General features: G+C 41.5%; 1 protein-coding gene across 8 annotated transcripts in view; it reads left to right on the top strand.

Moving 5' to 3' along the window:
* TJP1 (tight junction protein 1) overlaps window positions 1-18,967 on the top strand; it is a 275,807-nt gene that overhangs the window by 244,019 nt on the left and 12,821 nt on the right. For 6 of the 8 annotated variants that reach the window (XM_019477543.2, XM_019477541.2, XM_019477540.2 and 3 more), the window contains 6 exons: window positions 911-1,011; window positions 3,036-3,386; window positions 3,806-4,057; window positions 4,788-5,681; window positions 6,706-6,788; window positions 7,366-7,587. In XM_019477543.2, coding sequence (XP_019333088.2) covers window positions 911-1,011; window positions 3,036-3,386; window positions 3,806-4,057; window positions 4,788-5,681; window positions 6,706-6,788; window positions 7,366-7,587 — 1,903 coding nt within the window. The remainder of the gene's footprint in view (window positions 1-910; window positions 1,012-3,035; window positions 3,387-3,805; window positions 4,058-4,787; window positions 5,682-6,705; window positions 6,789-7,365; window positions 7,588-18,967) is intronic. The other 2 variants (XM_019477550.2, XM_019477545.2) reach the window with 1 other exon arrangement.

Here is an 18,967-nt window from a genome sequence, read left to right as displayed (position 1 = left end):
GTGAGCAGAAAGAAATGTTTATGAATGAAGCTGAACTGAAGAAGAAAGAAAAAAAAAAGTGGTGTGGGGATGATTATATCCAACAAAGGTTTAGGCAGCATCTTTAATCATCTTTAATTGCCCTATTGTCAGTTCTTTCATTGCTAGGTGTCCTGGTATTAGTAGGCAGACAAGGTTCCTTGGGTGAATTTGATATCTTTTATTAGACCAACCCAAATAGCTGGAGAATAGTTATTAAGCAAGCTTTCGGGTTCAAAAACCCTTCGTCAGGCCTTATTGGTATTGGCATTAGTAGTACATATTTACAGCTGTATTGTTCATATTTTATTAAAAATCCGGTATGTTAGGTTTCACAAGTATCCAGTAGTATTTACTGCTGTGTATTGTCACACCATAAGGTTGTACCCCATCCTCATTTCCCCCCCATCTCTTCTTGTAAGGGAGGCAGCAGACAGCCCCTTGTGGTCCATGGGTTGTTTGTCTCCTGTTATAGATCTTTCCTTTTCTAGGTACTACCCACTGCCTATATTGCCAGCCTTCTTTATTTTGTGTGTCTGATTCATTTTTGGATGCATCTGCCCCAATATTGGAAAAACTGACATTAATATTTTGGTAGCTTCTTGACGCAGACAAAAATGACATGGGATTCAACAACTTTGTCTTCAATTCCTGAATCAAATATGATCAATGCACTAGTGCAAAGATGTTTCCAGTCCTGCAAACGCATCTAATCTGAATCGTGCAAGCTTTGTTTTGCCTTGTGCATTATCTCCAGTGTTATAGGTTCTGCCAAGCAAATTACACTTGTCTTACCAGCTGAGACTTAACAAGTATTCAGCATTTGGTTCTAGTGATCCAGATCTTTCTCAAAATTAAAAAGAAATTTAAGAAGTTGTCACTTTATTTTTAGCTACCATTAACTTGAATTCAATGAATGATGGCTGGTATGGAGCTCTAAAAGAGGCAATTCAACAACAGCAGAACCAGCTGGTGTGGGTTTCAGAAGGAAAGGTAAGAAATTCAACTTTCTTATTTAAGTGGAAATAATAAAACATTTACTAGTCATATGCTGTACAGTAATGAGTGGACTTTCCTCTTTCTTTTCCATGATCATACCAAGATTGCTGTGAATTAACAGTGACGAGGTGGGTGTCCGTCTCTGTTTCTGTGGCATAAAAGAAATCCTCATGCGACAATAGTATACACCTTAGTGATTGTTACCTTTTTCTACTCCATTCCTCTCAATTGTACCTTCTGGACAATTGGGTTTTCTCGTGGAATGAAAGAACTTTCTAGTCTTGCTCATGGCTTTAAGGTCTAAGGAAGACTAGTCTCAGCTCATAGCTATGTGAACCATGTTAGATCAACTGTTGGCAAGATAAATATAGCTATTTAACTGCTGTAGATGTTTTTTTCTCTTGTGGTGGTTTAGCAATGGTGCAGGTATTTACCCACTGAAACAACTTAAGAATGGATATGTTGCGTTTTTTGTTGTATTGAAGTCTTCAAGTCTGGAATTAGGTGTCTTTCTAAAAGGTAACTTCTGATTTGAACCACAAGATATGGCCAAGACTGTCTGGCAGACATTGCACTTAAAATGCAATCAGCCTGTTAAGAGTGCCATAAATAGCAACCTGGTCACACATTCAGGCAATTAATGAGAAAATTCGATGAAATGAGAAACCAGCCACAAAAATATTCCATAAAATGTGTAATCTTTTTGTGTCTGGTTTTCATCATGCCTTAAATTGAATGTGTGGCAGGGTAGCCCTGTCATGCAGTCTGATGGAACTGCTCCCCACTGTTTTCAGAGTGCCAAGTGGAGGGGAGGTCAACATCTGGCCCAGGGTGCCAGGTAGCAGGACTCACAACAATCTGGCATGGTGTTTGCCTTGTCCCTCAGCTGTGGTGGGACCTGAGGAGCAAAGTGTGTTTTGGTGTTTGGTCATGGGAAGCCATAACCCAGCAGTTGACTACCTTGTCCACAGCTCCCAGGACACTTGACACAGGGAAGCTCCCTGATCTTGGGATCCCTGTACATTAGGACCTTTAAAAACCATGTGTGCAGCCCACATGCATATGCAGTTTTCTGACTTTCTGGTGCTCAGGGCTTTGGGACTGACCCCAGTGTGATACTGGGGCTGGGATCCTCAATTCACTGAATGTCAGTGTCAGCCCTGGGACCACACTGGAATCTCAAACCAGCTTGTTGAAACCAACAATCACACTGGGCTATGGGCACCCAGCTATCAACTTGCAGATGCAGGGGAGCCCTGGGATGATGATCCCAGGCTCCCTGTACGCTTGCAACTGTTAATGGCATGATTTGGGATCCGATTCCAAAATTGCATAACCTGCCACATGTGGTATGTCAGCAGGCGTGATTGGTGTGATTGGGGATCAGATCCCATTGTGCCATTAAATGAACTTCTGCCGGGGGCCTTAAATGCAGAAAATACTTGGTGACGTTTTATTGTCTGTGTCTGTCTAGGAAGTAGCACTGGAGTGTTTTTGTGGCTGTGATGTTCCATGTGCAAGAAATAAGGTTGTTGTTTTTTGGCAGTGTCTTTTAGTGGATCAGCTGTGTAGGTGGGAGGGATGTTAGACAAGCCTTTGGGCATAGAATATCAATGTTAGTTGCTCCCAACACTACAGCTGGTCCAATAAAATGTCACCAAAAACAACCCTGCTGCTTTGGAGGAAGTCAGATTAAATATTGGTGTTCCTTTCTGGCCTTAAACTCTGGAGTCTCCAGTAGAGGAAATAGCAGTGCAAAATTTCCCATCCTGCCGCTCGAATATATTCCAACTCTGTTTCTCAGTGGAAGGACAGGTTATTACATACAGTCAGTCCTTGGTGGTCTTGCTACCCATTAATCATGATTTTTTGTTCCATCACAGATCTGAAGCAAATGCATTGTGTGTTCAGTCTGTAATCCCTGCAAGAAAAGCATTCCCAGTTCTGCACTGTAAGACAAAGGACATCTTTTGAAAATGTTTATAAGAAAGATTTATATTTCCTTTTGTTTGATACAGGCAGATGGTGCTACAAGTGATGACCTTGATTTGCATGATGATCGCCTTTCCTACCTGTCAGCTCCAGGTAGTGAATATTCCATGTATAGCACTGATAGCAGACACACTTCTGACTATGAGGACACAGACACAGAAGGGGGTGCCTACACTGATCAAGAACTAGATGAAACACTCAATGATGAGGTTGGGACTCCTCCTGAATCTGCCATTACACGGTCTTCTGAACCTGTAAGGGAGGATTCCTCTGGAATGCATCATGAAGCTCAGGCCTACCCTTATGTATCTCAAGTGCAGCCACAACCAAATCTTAGAATGGACTCTCCAGGATTTAAAATAACTGCCTCACAACCGGTAAGCAGTAACTTGGTACTTCAGTAACAGGTATTCTTCCTTGAGAGTATAAGCTCTTTGAAGGAGAACTGTCTTTGTGCACTGCCAAGCAGTACCATGACTCTGCACCAGAGGCCAATGGTAATTTTATATGCTGGAATGGATTAGAAAGTCTACTTGTCTTGCCTTCATGTAAAGAGACAGCAATTCATTCTGATAATTTTTAAAGTGCCATTCTGATTTCTAAAACTTTTAAATATGTATTTCAGTTTGTAATAAGTGGTGGAATGACTTTTCTGAAAGTGATAGTGCATCATTCTTTCAGTGCACTTTACGTGTGATGTTTTATCAAAGGAACATTTAAAGTATTTTGCCTATAAATTGGAAAGTCATAGCATTATACAAAGCACTACATTTAAAATATTTTAAACACTTCACAGAAAGCAGAAGCCTCACCTGCAGTCCCTTACCTTTCCCCGTCGCCTGAAACAAACCCTGCAATCTCATCAACTTCTGTCGTTAATCCTAACGTAAACCTAACTAATGTCAGACTGGAGGAGCCCACCCCACCTCCTTACAACTCTTACCAACCGCAAGCTGGCCCCTTAAGAACATCAAGCACTGAGGGTGCCCATATAATGCTAAAAGATCAAGAGCCATCATCCTTATCGCCGCATATAGATCCAACCAAGGTACCCGTGCTGAAATGTTGCACTTATTTGCTGCTGTACATAAAGCTGGCACCTGCTCATTTGGTTTTGCCACTTGCTAAAGAATTCTGTCTTAATCACCCTTCCCTTCAATCCACAAGGGTTCATGCAGTTTAAGACTGCATCTAAATTGCTACGCATCATCTAACTTTTTTGTTTGCATGGCTTCAAATTGTGCATCATTCCATTTCTGCTAGCAAAACAAAAAAAATTAAACGATTACATTTGTTGTTTTTGATTGATTCTTTCAGTGTGTGTATGATTCCACATGTCAACATTGTTTTGTTTATTAATGGAGTGTTTGTGAAAAATTTATCCCAAAATATGTTAGACTGGTCTTAAGCAAATTCTTCACTATGCTGAATGGAAATCCTGAATCATGGTGCTTTTGATATATTGAGCCATTCTGAATCCCCCCAAAATGTTGGAATTAATTTCAAGTCCAAATAAATCCATTCTCTAAAAATGACAAATATGAGATGCTTGTTAGCTTTGGCTTTTCTCCTCCTTAAACTAAATAAGTGGGGTTTTTTCATGTGAATGTGGGACATGGATTCCACTTCTCTGCTATCAGAGGCATCTACGTTGTGTAATTCTTTCCTCAGGAAAAAAACAAACCTAATTTTACCTACTTTGACTCACAATGTAGCTTTTTAAATAATGTATGTGTACTCACTTTTCATGTTACATATAAGGAGTTCTCTTTTTGCAGGTTTACAGAAAGGATCCATACATTAATGAGGAGGTGGCACCTAGGCAGAACTACATCCTGAAACAGCCAGCTGTTAATCATCCAGTACACCGACAGGAAAGAGAGTCAAATCTGATCTATGAATCCCAGACTCAATATACAGAGAAACAGCCTAGTAGGGAATATGAACAATCAACATACCGGTATGATTCTGCTAACTATTCGGATCAGTTTGCTCGTAGTTATGACCCTCATTTACATTATGAGGACCGTGTACCTTCCTATGAAGACCAGTGGTCATATTATGATGAAAAACAGCCCTACCAGCCAAGACCACCTTATGATAACCAACCACCTAAAGACTTTGACCCGAGACAAAATGCAGAAGAGAGCACAGAACGCAGCTACTACCCAGCACAACCTCGCTTTGAAGAACCACCTCCAATGACTTATGACAGCAGACCTCGCTATGAACATGCACCTAAAAACTTCATACCACAAGTGCGTTATGAAGATCAGCCCACTACTGCATACGATATTCATGGTAGATATAAACCAGAGGCCCAAACATACCCTCCAGTGATATCTAGATCTCCCGAACCTAAGCAGTATTTTGAGCCTCACACAAGGGGCTATGAACCAGGCCCTCCCCAAGGTTTTAATGCTAAAGTAGGACAGTATGAGCCTTCTCATACCACTGCAAATGTGCCCCCTCCACCTCCTCCGTCGCAATCTAAGCCAGAAATTTTGCCTTCAAACAGTAAACCACTGCCTACACCACCAACACTAACAGAGGAAGAAGAAGATCCAGCCATGAAACCACAATCAGTGCTTACTAGAGTTAAGATGTTTGAAAACAAAAGATCATTGTCTGTGGAAAAAATCAAGGACTCTAATGATACACCAGCTGTCAAGGTAAATTATTTAAGTATCCACTTCCAGCTTTTCATCATGCCACAGTGGGGGCCAACTTTTTTGTCAGGCATGCCACAAATTGATCATGAATGCTTCCTGAGTGCCACTTCTATCTTTTTCGTGCCCAATCTGTTGCTCAGCTTTCTGCTCCCTGACCAAGCTGCTGCTCTGCTTTCCTCTTCCTGCCCTTTGCTCCTTACTTGATCTAATGCCCTGCTTTCTGCCCTCTATGCCACTGTGCTGACTCCCCTCCCCAGTCTGCCATATGCCACACGCAGGGCATGTCTACACAAGATGTTTACTGAGGAGTTGACTAATTAGCTCTGCAGTAACCTTCTTGGTGTTTATGAGGCTGGAGTAAACTATTCATAAACTCCACAGCAAGGTAGTACTTGTAAATACAAGTACTGTCTGCTGCTGAGCTTCTTACTCAGCAGCACCACAGGTGTAGACACTGACATGGCTTGCTGGGGCATGAGGATGCTTCAGTGCATGGGCTGCCAGCCAGCTGTCCCTGCACTGGAACACCACTGTGTCCCAGCCAGCCCCTCCACAGCATGTTGAGCTGGGTCAGAGCAGCCCCGGGCTGGCAGGCTGACCCCACCTCCCCTCCAGACCCCTGCCAGCCAGGGCTGCTCTAACATGGCTCCTGTGTGCTGTGATCCCTGGTGCATGTGCAGTAAGCACTAGAGTTTATTGCTCCGCATTATTTGCATGTGTAGACACGCCTACTAAGCCTACCCTTGCCACTTGTGGCACCTGTGTCACAGGTTGACCACTGCTGATGTGCCTTGCTGTAGTTAGAGTTGTTATTTTTTGGGATACATTGTCTTCAGCTGTGTAACTTCAGTATAAATATGTTCCAAAGCAAAAGCATGTTCTAAGAGGATCTGAACTCACTATACCAAATGGGCTCCTGTTCAAGTTTTGAGTCTCTAATTCCCATGGTTCTCTTAGCAGTAAAAGTGTATCTTTCTAAACATAGGAAATTTAAATAAATCTTAGTGTATATGTTTTATTACAGCCCCCGGAATTAGCACCTAAACCTACCCTTGCTACGGTTGGCAAGCCAGCCTCTCAATATGAACATGACAAAACAACGTACAGGTACAATTTATCATTAACAAGAGTATGTAATTGGGTAGTAAATCAGTAGTCATTTTCATTGGTTGGATATTTCAGAAAAAGAATTGTTTTTAATATTATCATAGATGAGTATATCACCTGTTTCAAAGAATTTCCTTTCTAAAGGAGCTTCACAGGGTCTTTTTTCAAAATGGTTTAGGAAAGAGTAGCTATAACACGAGAAGAAATAGAAGCATGATGTTGGTTTAGTCCTGATCATTTAGAAGTGGTAAGGGCTTTTTTACTGTTTGCGGTACCACCTCCTTAGCTACGTTATTTCAGTAAAGCATATGTTAATGGGTCAAAAATCTTGTTCTGAGTCCATTAGTTAACTATATGCAAGTATTTTAAAATGCCAATTAAATGCTTTTCCCTTTACGTTGATGAGTAGCCCTTGAAGGGAATTTTTATGACATAAGGGTTTTTACATGAAAAATACTTTTAATTATATTCTGGGTAGGTAGCTTATAAAATAGCATTTGGGATATGAAATTCTAATTCAAGTGCTTATTGCTTTTCAAAACTTAAAATACAGTAAAGCATTATTATTCCTAAATAGGGCCCCAGAACCACAAAGACCTCAAGCAAAGCCACCTGAAGATATAGTCCGTTCAAATCACTATGATCCTGAAGAAGATGAGGAGTACTATCGAAAGCAGCTCTCATACTTCGATCGCAGAAGTTTTGAAAATAAGCCCTCTGCACAGATACCTGCCAGCCATCATCCTGAGCCTGCTAAGCCAGTACATCCTCAACTGAATTTCACTAATTATTCTTCTAAGTAAGTTTTGCATTTTTATTTAAAAATCGAATAGTAAGGTTTAGAGGTCTAAAACTGAATTTGAATTTGTTTTAAATTTCTACCTCCTCCCCAAAATTGTGGACTTTAAGAAAAATAGTTACTGTATGCTCAGAAAGTCGATTCCAGGGGAAAGGTTTCTTTATGAAGCTAGAAAATATGTTAAAATTTGCATCTTGATTGAATATAATGGAATTAACTTCTGTAAGTTTCTGGAACAGCTGACTTCTTTACTTGACCCATGTAGTCTTGCAGAGTGGAGCACGAAAGATATTTTCTTAGCATAACCTATACAAAATAATTAACAGAACGTTCCGAAACACACGTTTCAACTATTTGCAGTCCTAGTTAACTTTTGTTTTGACAGCAGACTAACACAAATCAGCCAGTTGATATTTGACATGACAGAGCAACTTCATGACACTTTCTGGACATGTTGTTGGAGCCAGAAGTTGTTCTTTGCAGACGTAAACATCTGTATTCCTGTGTTGTTCCAGTTCCTTGATTTGGAATATATTTATAAAGGAACTGTATGAATGTTCACATTTAGCACAGGTTTGGTGTGTATACATATGCATTGTTACTTCAGCTTTCTAAATTTGGAAGCTTTACCACAAGAGAGTCAATTGATTTGTTTAAGCTCTCGTATTAAGTCAGCGTTTGAGGATTCTTCACAACCTTTTGTTCTTCCTATTTACTTCGTTGCGTATTCTTGGGTCTAAGGTAGGGGACTGTGTTTCTAATTCTGTCACCTTGTCAAAACTTTATTTTCCTTCACGTAAATTGTGTGCTTTGTTTGTGGTAAATTGTTTGGGAAATCTCAGCACTAGAGAAACCCTGTCCAAAGTCACCAAAATTCAATGTTAGTGCAGTTGTGCAAGGCATAAAGGATTACATGCATGTTACCAGGAAAACTTCAGGAATCGATGTACAAATAGTTATCCAAGAATTGTAAGGCTTATTGCATGAAATTCCAAAGGATTTGCTGCAAGATACTTTTTAAAGGCAACGAAGTAAAATTGTAGTCACATGTGCGCCCTACGAAGAAAATGAAGGGTAAAAATTTCCACTAAGTGACTTAAATTGCCCAATTATTATCTTACTGCTGCTGCTACTTCTAGCAAAGGGTTTGCAGAGAGCCATAATCTACTTGTGATGCTAAATAAGGAGGAGAACTTGTTAATAACCCCTGACCTATTTTTCTCAGTCAGGAATGCTCTTAATTAATTCCTTTATTTTTTCATTCTGCTCATTTCTTCTGAAAATAAGCAAGGTTTTTACTTACCTACCCACCAGTTCTTGGAAGTGGTCTGGAATAGAACTCTAGACAACATAAGTGATTTAAAGTTCAATTAGTAGCCCACTAAGAGCTGCCAGCACTTCCCCAGGCTGTTAACCAAAACTTGGGGAATATTCTTGACCAATAAAGAGTCCACCCTGAGCAAGTGACTCCTTCTCTGGGCAACAAGGCTCTAGGAATCGGTGGCCAGCAAAGGAGCTGTAAGCTTTAGCTGATATTTCTAAATAGTTTTTACAGCCCTAACTGAAAGGCACTGCAGACGCTCAAAATAGCATTCAACTTATCTGACTTTTACCACTTTAGTATATTTTAACTGCCAAACATAAAACAATATTTTCTCCTAAAATTATATATCTAAGAGTTCAGGATATTGGTGTCATTGTAAAACAGAACGTTGTGAGCAACAAAAGCAACTTGTTAATGTTTCAGAATTCCATTAGGTGCTGAAAGCAAATGGTACTTGAACAGGACACCTAAAAAGTGACCACCGTTACTTTTATATTTCCACCTGAATGTACCTGCCATGACACTTCTGTTATTTGATAACTGGGTAGCTGTCCCACAATATTTGTGTTTTTTCTGCATATTTACAGTGTAATTTCAGGTTTTTTGTCTGTACAGAAAAGTGACATAGAACAGTTATAAAAATAATAGTTCCATTATAGATGAGATGGGGATTCACCGTGATAGGCCAAAGGAGATGGAAAAAGTGGCTCTGGCTTATGAGCATTGGCCATTAAAAGAAAAAGAAGACAGATATGTGGAAGAAGAAACAGACAAGAAAATGCAGCAGAAAAACAAAGTAGGAATAGAAAACCATGAAAGTGAATATGTTGGATAACTTACTCCAACCTTAACTTCTAGGGTTCCCCTGTATATTTGTGTTTCTCCACTGTAAGCTTTTACTTTAATGACAGAGCTCTGATCCCTTGTACTCAGCCAGTTGCTAATTTACACTTTATCACTGTATTATTAGGTAATTTTCTTCTAAGTATTCATTGTTACACAGGTCTGCAACATCTGGGATGATCTATATATCTTCTGAGAAATTGATTCTGTTTTTCAAAAAGAGACACCTAATGCTTATAAACCATTACAAAATAATCATCAGTTAAATAAATATTTATGCTTTAATTTATATAAAAATTCTTTACTATTGAGTAGATTAGCTGTGTACTGCATTATATCACTTAAGGTCAGAAATGAAGAGTCTGGATAGAAATTAGTTTTCTATTACATTTCTGAGGCAGGGACATGAAGAAAACGGTCTTTTTCACGTGGCAAAGTGACCCAGGTGGGTTTGGGGAGTCTGGGGCCAGCAGCCCCCAACAGCCTTACCTGGGGTTTTGGGAGTCTCCAAGGGCAGCACCAGTGCCGAGCCAGCCACTTGGAGCCTGGCCAGCAGCCAGAGCATGGCTCTCGCCAGCCAGGCTCCCACTCAGGTGGCACATGCTGTTGCTGCCTGCACCACGCTGGGTTTTTTTTAGTGGCATTTTTTTGACACTGGAATCTCCTGGTGTCAAAAATCCCCAAATCGCCATGCTGCTAATTCGCAGTATGGAAAACAGGTGTGCACTGTGCAATTTTTGGCGCCTCAGACTGCTTTGATCCACCACAAACCACACATGTGCATGTCAGGATGTGCCCTATGAGATTTTTCTTTTGTTTCAATCCTCCAATTTCTTTAGGTAACTCTGAATCCTAGCCCTATTCCGCAGTGTATCTACAACTCCCCCCAGCTTGGTATCATCTGCAAACCTGCTGAGGGTACACTCTGTGCCACCTTTCAGGCCGTTGATGAAGATATCGAACAAAACTGGCCCCAGGACCAACCCCTGGGGCACTCGACTTGAGACCAGCTGCTGACTAAAAATTGAGCCATTAAGCCTAATGCTCCAGCCAGTTTTCTGTCCACGTTGCAGTCCATTCGTCCAGCCCGTACTTCTTTAGCTTACTTGTGAGAATGTTGTGGGAGACTGTATTAAAAGTCTTGCTAACATCAAGATGTATCACATCCACTGCTCTCCTCCCATCCACGGAGCCAGTCATCTCATCATAGAAGACAGGTTGGTCAGACATGACTTGCCTTTGGTGAATCCATGCTGCAACTGTTCCTAATCACCTTCTCCTCCACGTACTTAGGAATGGATTCTTTGAGGATCTGCTGCACGATTTTTCTAGGGACTGAGGTGAGGCTGACCAGTTTGTAGATCCTCCTCTTCCCCTTTTTTAAAGATAGGCATTATATTTGCCCTTTTCCAGTTGTTTCGGACCTCTCCAAATTGCCACAAATCCTAAAGTCGCATCAGCCAACTCTCTCAGCACCCTTGGGTGCATTGCATTTGGCCACATGGACATATACACGTCCAGCTCTCCTAAATAGTCCCTAACCTGTTCTTTCACTACTGTTGACTGTTCATCTCCTCCCCAAGCTATGCTGCCAGATGCAATAGTCTGGGAGCTGACCTTGCCTGTGAAGACTGAGGTAAAAAAGATATTATGCTTTAAAAAAGGCATTACAAAAGGCATTAAGGCATTAAATGCTTTTTAAAAGGCATTAACGAAGACTGAGGTAAAAAAAGCAGCACTTCAGTCTTTTCCGCATCATCTATCACTAGGTTGCCTCCCCATTTATTAAGAGACCCACACCTTCCCTGATCTTCCTCTTGTTACTGACTTACTTGTAGGAACCCTTCTTGTTCCCCTTCACATCCCTTGCTAGCTGCAACTCCAGTTGTGATTTGGCCTTCCTGACTTCATCCCTGCATGCCAGAGCAGTACTCTTATATTTCTCCCTAGTTAATTGTCCAAGTTTCTACTTCTTGTAAGTTGCCTTTTTTTGTGTTTTGGCTCACTGTAGAGTTCTCTGCTAAGCCAAGCTGGTCTTCTGCCAAACTTGCCAGTCTTCCTGTGCATTAGGTTGGTTCATTCGTGCTCCCTGAGTAAGGTTTCTTTAAAGTACAGGCAGCTTTCCAGGACTCCTTTTTCCCTTCAGACTGGCCTCACAGGGGATGCTACCCAGCATTTCCCTGAGCGAGTCAAAGTCTGTTTTTCTGATATCCAGGTTCCTTACTTTGCTGCCTGCCTGCCCACCCTCCTTCCTGCCTTCCCGCCCTCAGGATCCTGAATTCAGTCATCTTGTGGTCACTGATGCCCAGGTTGCCATCCACTTCTGCATTCCCCAGTAGCTCTTCCCTGTTTGTGAGCAGCGGATCAAAAAGAGCATGGTCCCCAGTTGGCCTCTCCGAAACTTGTACCAGGAAGTTGTCCCCAGGACTCTCCAAAAACTTCCTGGATTGCCTGTGTACTGCTGTATTGCCCTCCCAACAGATATCATTGAAGGGTGATTAAAGTCCCCCATGAGAACTAGGCCCTGTGATCTGCAAACAGCTAGCTCAGGTTTCAAGAAAGCCTCATCCGCCTCAGCATCCGGGTTTGGTTGTCTATAGTTGACACCCACTGCAACCTCACCCTTGTTGCTCTGGTGTCTGACCCTAAACTCAGGATTTCAACAGGCATGTCTCCAGTTTCATACTGTACCGCTGAGCAATCATACAGCTCTTACTTAAAAAGCTTCCTCTTCTCCTCTGCCTGTCCTTTCTGGGATAGTACTCCAGTTGTGTGAGCTGTCCCATCAAGTCTGTTATTCCCAACAAGTCTGTTGCATATAACCCAACTTGAATAGCTAACCAGGCATACTTTCAAGGAACTGTTTATCATTTGGGCAGAGTTATAAAAATTAGCAAAAGCATTTTAGCTTTTACATAATCATTACGTTTGAGGAAATACTAATATGTGAATAGAAAGTGGCTAAATCAGTTACCGGTAAACTGTTTGGCGCTATCCTATTTAAGAGTACTGTGAATAAAGAACAAAGAATAACATTTGAAATTTGTATGTTGTTTTAAATACTGTGTTTTTTACTGTAAATGTTGATGACTGAGACAAAGTATGTCCTTGGAAAACTACCACTACTATCATTTTTTTAAAGTACTCTTACTGTTCATAGGTGATAGAGAGCAACTTAAGTGCAAGTATACTATATGCTTGAAATTCATGCAGACTCTGATTTTAACTGACTTCAAAAAGTTTGTTTTCTGATGGAGAATGTCTTGTGAATGCAAAGTATAAAATGGAAGCAAAATCAGTGTGTGGTGTTATGTGACTTGGTGGACAAATATTGTGCGTCATCTATAAGCCATTTTTTCTGCTGTCATAAAGGCTTGGTTCTTTACTTGCACATGCAGAAACTGAGGTTTGGAAGAAACTTGTATTTAACAAAAAGAAAACGATTAAATTAAACAAAGTCAGAAGGTCTATGCAAGAGGGGGATTTACTTCAGTCACTTTAGGTAGAAATCGAAATGACAGAGCAAAGCCAAACCTGATTGGTAAGTGACTTCATCAGGGTGTAATTGATAGGTGACACATGCTTTGTTTTAAGAATGAGATGCTAGATCCTTGGTGCTTCGTGCAAATCGGCAATTATTCTATCCAAATAATTTGTTTTTTCTGGATATGTCGAGTTGCTGGATTTGATACAGTTGTTCAGAAACAGAGATAAACTTAAGAGACAGCAGATACTTTAAATCTTTGTTTAGTTCCATGATGAGCTTCTGGTAACTTTCCTGAAATGAGTCAAGGTAGGTGCATCAAGAGTGCTTCATGTTTCCTGTGGAAGATTAGGAATAAGTAGTATGATGGAAGAGTTATGTGTTTTTGGTTGTTTATTTTTTTTTTTAACTAAAGCCAAAATTGATTATATCATTTTGGTTTAATTGAAGTGTTTGCTGCAATTAATCTGTCATTGCTGCACAGTATGGAGCACTTTGCTAGACAGAAGTACTTATTTGTCCACTCTCTCCAACAGAGTTAATAAGGAAGGACTGCAAAAGTACAATTTTTGTGCTGTATTATAGTATTTGGAAGGTGGGAAACACATACTTAGAATAACCACATGATGGAGCTCATTGCTAGTACTATTGAAGAGCAAGGGAGCAGGTGCAATGTTGCATAATAGTGCCATGATGTAATTCTTGGTCAAATTTTCTAAAGTATCCAAGTGATATATGAGCTTAATTCCCTTAGGAATTTGAGATTTTGGTACTTTTGAAAACTGCAATTTAGACTCTTAGACAGGTTTGAAAATGTTACCAGTTAGTCTAAAGCTGTATTGGCATAGGACTACTTTGGTGATTAGTTTACTAAATTCTCCCTACTTGCCAACTTTCACAGTATTAACAGTGTTGTGGTTTAGGACTTGAGGAAACATTTCAATGATAAATTGTTTCTGTTGAAGACTAAAAATTTCTAAGAAGGAAAATGCTCATTGACCTGAAATTCTTGTACTGGCAATCTGTAGGGATGCACCAGTAGAGATTTTTTGGGGCTGATACCGATAGCTGATTTTTAAGGAGGCAGATACCGATCCAATTTCTGATCCCAGCCCAGCAGCTTGGAGAGCTGCGTGCAGCTGGTAAGTCTGTTGTGGTGGAAGGGGAGGAGGGAGGGAAGGGGAATGGGGAGGCGGATCAAAGCCCCTGTGGTGAGGGAGGAGTGGGGCTGGGGCAGGGGCTGGGGTAAGCAGTGCCCAGCCCAGTGGGGGGAGGAGGGGCATGGGATAGAGCCATAGCTTGTCCAGGAGTGGGGCTCCTGCTGTTGCGCACCACTTGTCTGGCGCTTACTGACTCATCCAGCGGCTCCTGATGCTCATCTGGTCGGAGGGGGCATGTGCCCCTGGATCTGGGGGATGGGGCGGGAAAAGCCCCACACAGCCCCAGCCCACTCCACCCAGCACAGATCCAGGGGCACCCCTGCCACCACCATGGCTTCCCAGATGAGCAGTGACAGGAGCTGCCATATGAACAGCTTCCAGACTAGCAGTGCGCAATGGCGGGAGCCATGCCTCCTCCACACCCCCCCCCTCCCCCCCCCCCCCCCCAGATAAGCCGTGGCACTGTTCTGCCCCCACTCTGCCCTGGTTGGATAGGGTTTCCCCAGCCCTAGGCCCACCTCTCCCTCATCACAGGGGCCTCTCCCCCCCTCCCACCACACTAGACTTAGCAGCTGCACACAGCTCTCCTCGCCGCCTGTGTGCTGCACTGTTGCTGCATGCATGCACAGGCTACTTATTGGCTAAATTATTGGCCATATCAAGCTGATTTCCAATGCAGACAATTTTCTTTATAACAGTGCCGATCTGATATCAGACTGATGTATCAGTGTACATCTAGTAAACTGGACTCCTGTAAAGGAAGTCTTTTTTCAATACATGATCTTAGGTGAAAGTCGATTCAGATTGGTAAGGGTGCTTATATAGGGTATCTTTTGAGGTTACCCAAGAGATCTCTCATGAATGCAGAGCATAGCACATTAAGAGTTAAATGCAAGAACACATTCCTACATTGTGTATCGATTGAATGTTGTGTTGTTTTCACTAATATCTGATGATATTTGGCATTCACCAGTCTGTACCCAGAAAGTGACTTTGATGCATGTTTAATAATCAAGTAAACATAAGCCTGTACTGGAGTCATAGAGGTGTTTCTCCATCTGAAGTTTCAATAACCTCTCTCCCCAGAGTTTATATTTGCTTTGTAAGAATTCTAAACTTCTCTCTTTCTGCTGCATGCAAAGTCTCTATATTCAATGTCCTTGCAACTTGTTTGAATAACCACAGAAGCTGTGATCCTGGAAAGAGACCTGTGCTTAACTTTGCACATTGTGAGTAGCTCTCAGGAAGTTAATAGGACTATTTGAAATGCAGAAAATTAAACATGCATAAGTCCGTGTAGAGTCATGATGTTTAACATTATTTTATAAGTAACAGGGTTTGGGGTCAAATTCAGTGCTGGTCTTTATGACTAGCCAAAATCAAATACTTTTGAAAATTCATATCAATAAACATTACTACTGATGTCTTTTGTTTTTAGTGGAAGATTCTTCTGGTGTCTCACCCGGCCCCTGAGATGCGTTTGTTCTTATCATAACTAATTGTACCTTTTTATTAAACTTTACCTTATTCACCTACCTTGCAGCATGCCTGTGACCTGCAAGCTTGCTTAGTTTGTAAATAGTGCAAATTCAGAGGCTTTAAGTAAGTGTACAGTATACCATGTACTTGAAGTTTTTCATCTATTGGCTGACAAATTTTTTGTTCCCTATATGCAAAATTAGTAGGATTGATGTTTTGTACACAGTTACGTTCCAGCAGTAAGAGGATATACCCTTGCTGGAAATTACTACTTTTTCTAATAAAATTAGTAGTAAAAATAGACAGTGTATATAATGTAATCTGTTTAGCTGACTGGATGGTTTGATGTTTCTTACAAGAACTGTGGAGTTGTAATTTCACATTTGAAAGAATTTCATGGGTTCAGCATTGAGGAATGTGACTGTGTGTGTGTGTGTGTACACATGTTTTTATTCACCATGTTTATGTTCACCAATCAGGCTTTCCTCATGTAGGAATGACTCCAAAAAGTCCATTTTAGGAAATCTGTGCCACCACAGAAACTGCTTTGTAAGGGTCATGTCACATCTGTGTCCTTTAGTTGTCAACAACTGTAGTACATGAATAGTTTTTTTGATCTCTTTTTCTCCTTTTGCTTTGTAGCTCTGCTTATATGAGTGTATTCTTAATTATAGGCATTAGAGCAAACTCCTCATGCAGTGGGGCCTTTCATCTAAAGGTCACTTGAAAAACACTGGTGATTTTGCACTGTTAAGGGTTAGGTTGTATGCTTGTAGGTAATGTTTTATTCAGACTAATGTTGCTCTTCACTTTTTTTTTCCAAGTTATTTTTATATAATTCTGTTTCTTTTGTAGTGAAGCGGTAATGTTAATTGGTGTTGGCCCAAACTCTGCTGCAGTGTTCTTTATGAAACATTTCCAGTCAGCTTCATCACTAGTTCTAGACCATGTTGGTAAGTGCTGAACACAATCTTCACTTCTTCTGTGTTCAGCACCAGGTCATCTGCACCAGTTATCAGCCTCTGGGCAAATTATAGGGTGCACACCTTAGTGTGAACATAAAAATAACATTGGTGAATAATATTCTGCATCCTAATATAAAACTAGCTGTGCTTACAATTTGGGGGGGATATAGAATTGCCACCAATTCTTCAGTTTTAAAAATTGGTTTTGCCTCTTTGAACAAGTTCCATAGATCAGTCATGGTAAACGCACAAGTTATGTATGTTCGTGTGACTAATCTGTTTCACTTCTGTCCAATATTCAACCAAAGAGAACTTGAGAAGTATGTCATTAAGGGACCTGTTATGAGCGCTGGTGTAGATGAGGCAAAAACATCTGTCAATACCATTTTGACTGTTTATTTTTCAGTAGGTTTACTGTCTCTGAGCATGATAATGCTTATGTTATAATTAGTGTAAAAATGGAGTGAGTCGGGGCAGTCAATCCTTACCTGTAGGGTACTTCATGTGTCTATTGACATCTGTGTAAGAGGGCATAAATATTTTTGTACAGCCAAGTAGGAAAAGTGATGCAAGCAGGTATTATTTTGTGGAGAGCAGTGCTTTTGTGCCTAGTGATTGTCTAAGTGCCAGTGAGTGTAGTTCAGATTAGAGTTGGTCCTTATGCAGCTATATGAGATTGGAGAATGAGCCCTACCCTACTTACGACCATTTGTGGGTGATGTCCAGTATGGCCGCACTCCCAGAGGCCAACAGAGGTGTGCTATGGCCTTTCCTTAGCTCAGCTTCTGGTCTAGGGGGTGCGCAAAATACAGCCCACCAACTGATTGGATTCAGCCTGCAAGTGGCCACCTGCCAAGTGGATGGATCTGACCTGTGGGTAGGCAGTGGCTAAGGCAGCTGTGTGGTGCCAGACAGCCAGGGCTGTTTCCAGTGTACCAGGTGTGCTCGCTCTCTCACTGGGCTGGGGCTGCCACCAGTATGGAAGCAGAAGCTTGAACCTACCTGCTGTTTCTGTGCTGGTCACAGCCCACAGCTGTAGCATACCCCGTGCCGCCTCCATGCCTAGAGCCCCATCCTGGAGGCTCTGTGTTTGGGCAGCTGCGGGTGCAGCTGGCAGCTGCCTGGTTCAAACATGGGGGGGTTAAGGGGGTGGGGCATGCTAAAGTTGCAAGCAGGTGGACTCTGGCTGCAGGGGCATGCTGAAGGTGCAGGCTGGTTCAGGCTTCTGCCTGGTTGCAGCCCCAGGAGGGAGGGACAGGGAGCGGAAAGGAGGGAGTTGTGGCCCTCAACAGGTCACCAAAACTCATTAAGTGGCCTGCCAGCCCATGCCCTTCCTTTTTGTTCCTTCTCACAAACTTCTGGCTCCCTTTCTCCTGGTTGTCATTAGCACACTCTGGAAGTAGTGATTTCAGGGGGACAGCTTGCTGCAGAAGGAATTATTCAAGAGGAGTAAGGAGGGCAAAAATGTTTTTTTTAGTGGTAACTAGAGTGCTGTTGGGTGAGTGCTGTTCATGGCTAGTGACATTTATTGTATAAAATAAGCATGAGTAGAAGTTCACACTAAAAACACAAAGTGCCCTTTTGCAGTACTGATATTTTAAGGACCTACTAAAATGTGAATTTTTGATGGTAAGCCATATCCACCCTCACAGTCAAACAGCTCTTGATTTATTAGTTATGATTATAATTAGTCATCCCAGTAATGTTTCATAGCATCCTTCTGAAGGGAGCAGGGCTGTTAGTGTACTCTGCTCTTACTTCTTGCTACCTCCTGAGAATGAGAAAAGACAGGTCTTTTGAGTTGAGGCAGAACCTAGAGATCCAGTATATCCAGACTGCTTACTGCTCTAACCTGAGTAGCACTGCAGAAAATTCAGAAAATGCCATCCTTTCAGTTAAAACTGTTCTTTTTGCTTTCTCATTACTCGTATATTGCTCTATTTATCCAGTTACGTTGCAGATTCTTGCCGGTACCTTTGCACTTGATTACTGTTTGTTCTCTGGCATGTTTATTACTAATTCTGGTTTGTTAGTCATCAGTGGGCAAATCACTTTTTACAGTGCCTAGCACATTGAGGGTCCAGATTTCTGCTTGAAGCCTCCAGAAGCTACTATAAGTGGAAAT

Source organism: Alligator mississippiensis, chromosome 11, assembly GCF_030867095.1.
Source record: "Alligator mississippiensis isolate rAllMis1 chromosome 11, rAllMis1, whole genome shotgun sequence".
Taxonomy (NCBI): domain Eukaryota; kingdom Metazoa; phylum Chordata; order Crocodylia; family Alligatoridae; genus Alligator; species Alligator mississippiensis.
Note: the sequence above shows the minus strand (reverse complement) of the source record. Positions and strands in the feature narration are given on the sequence as shown.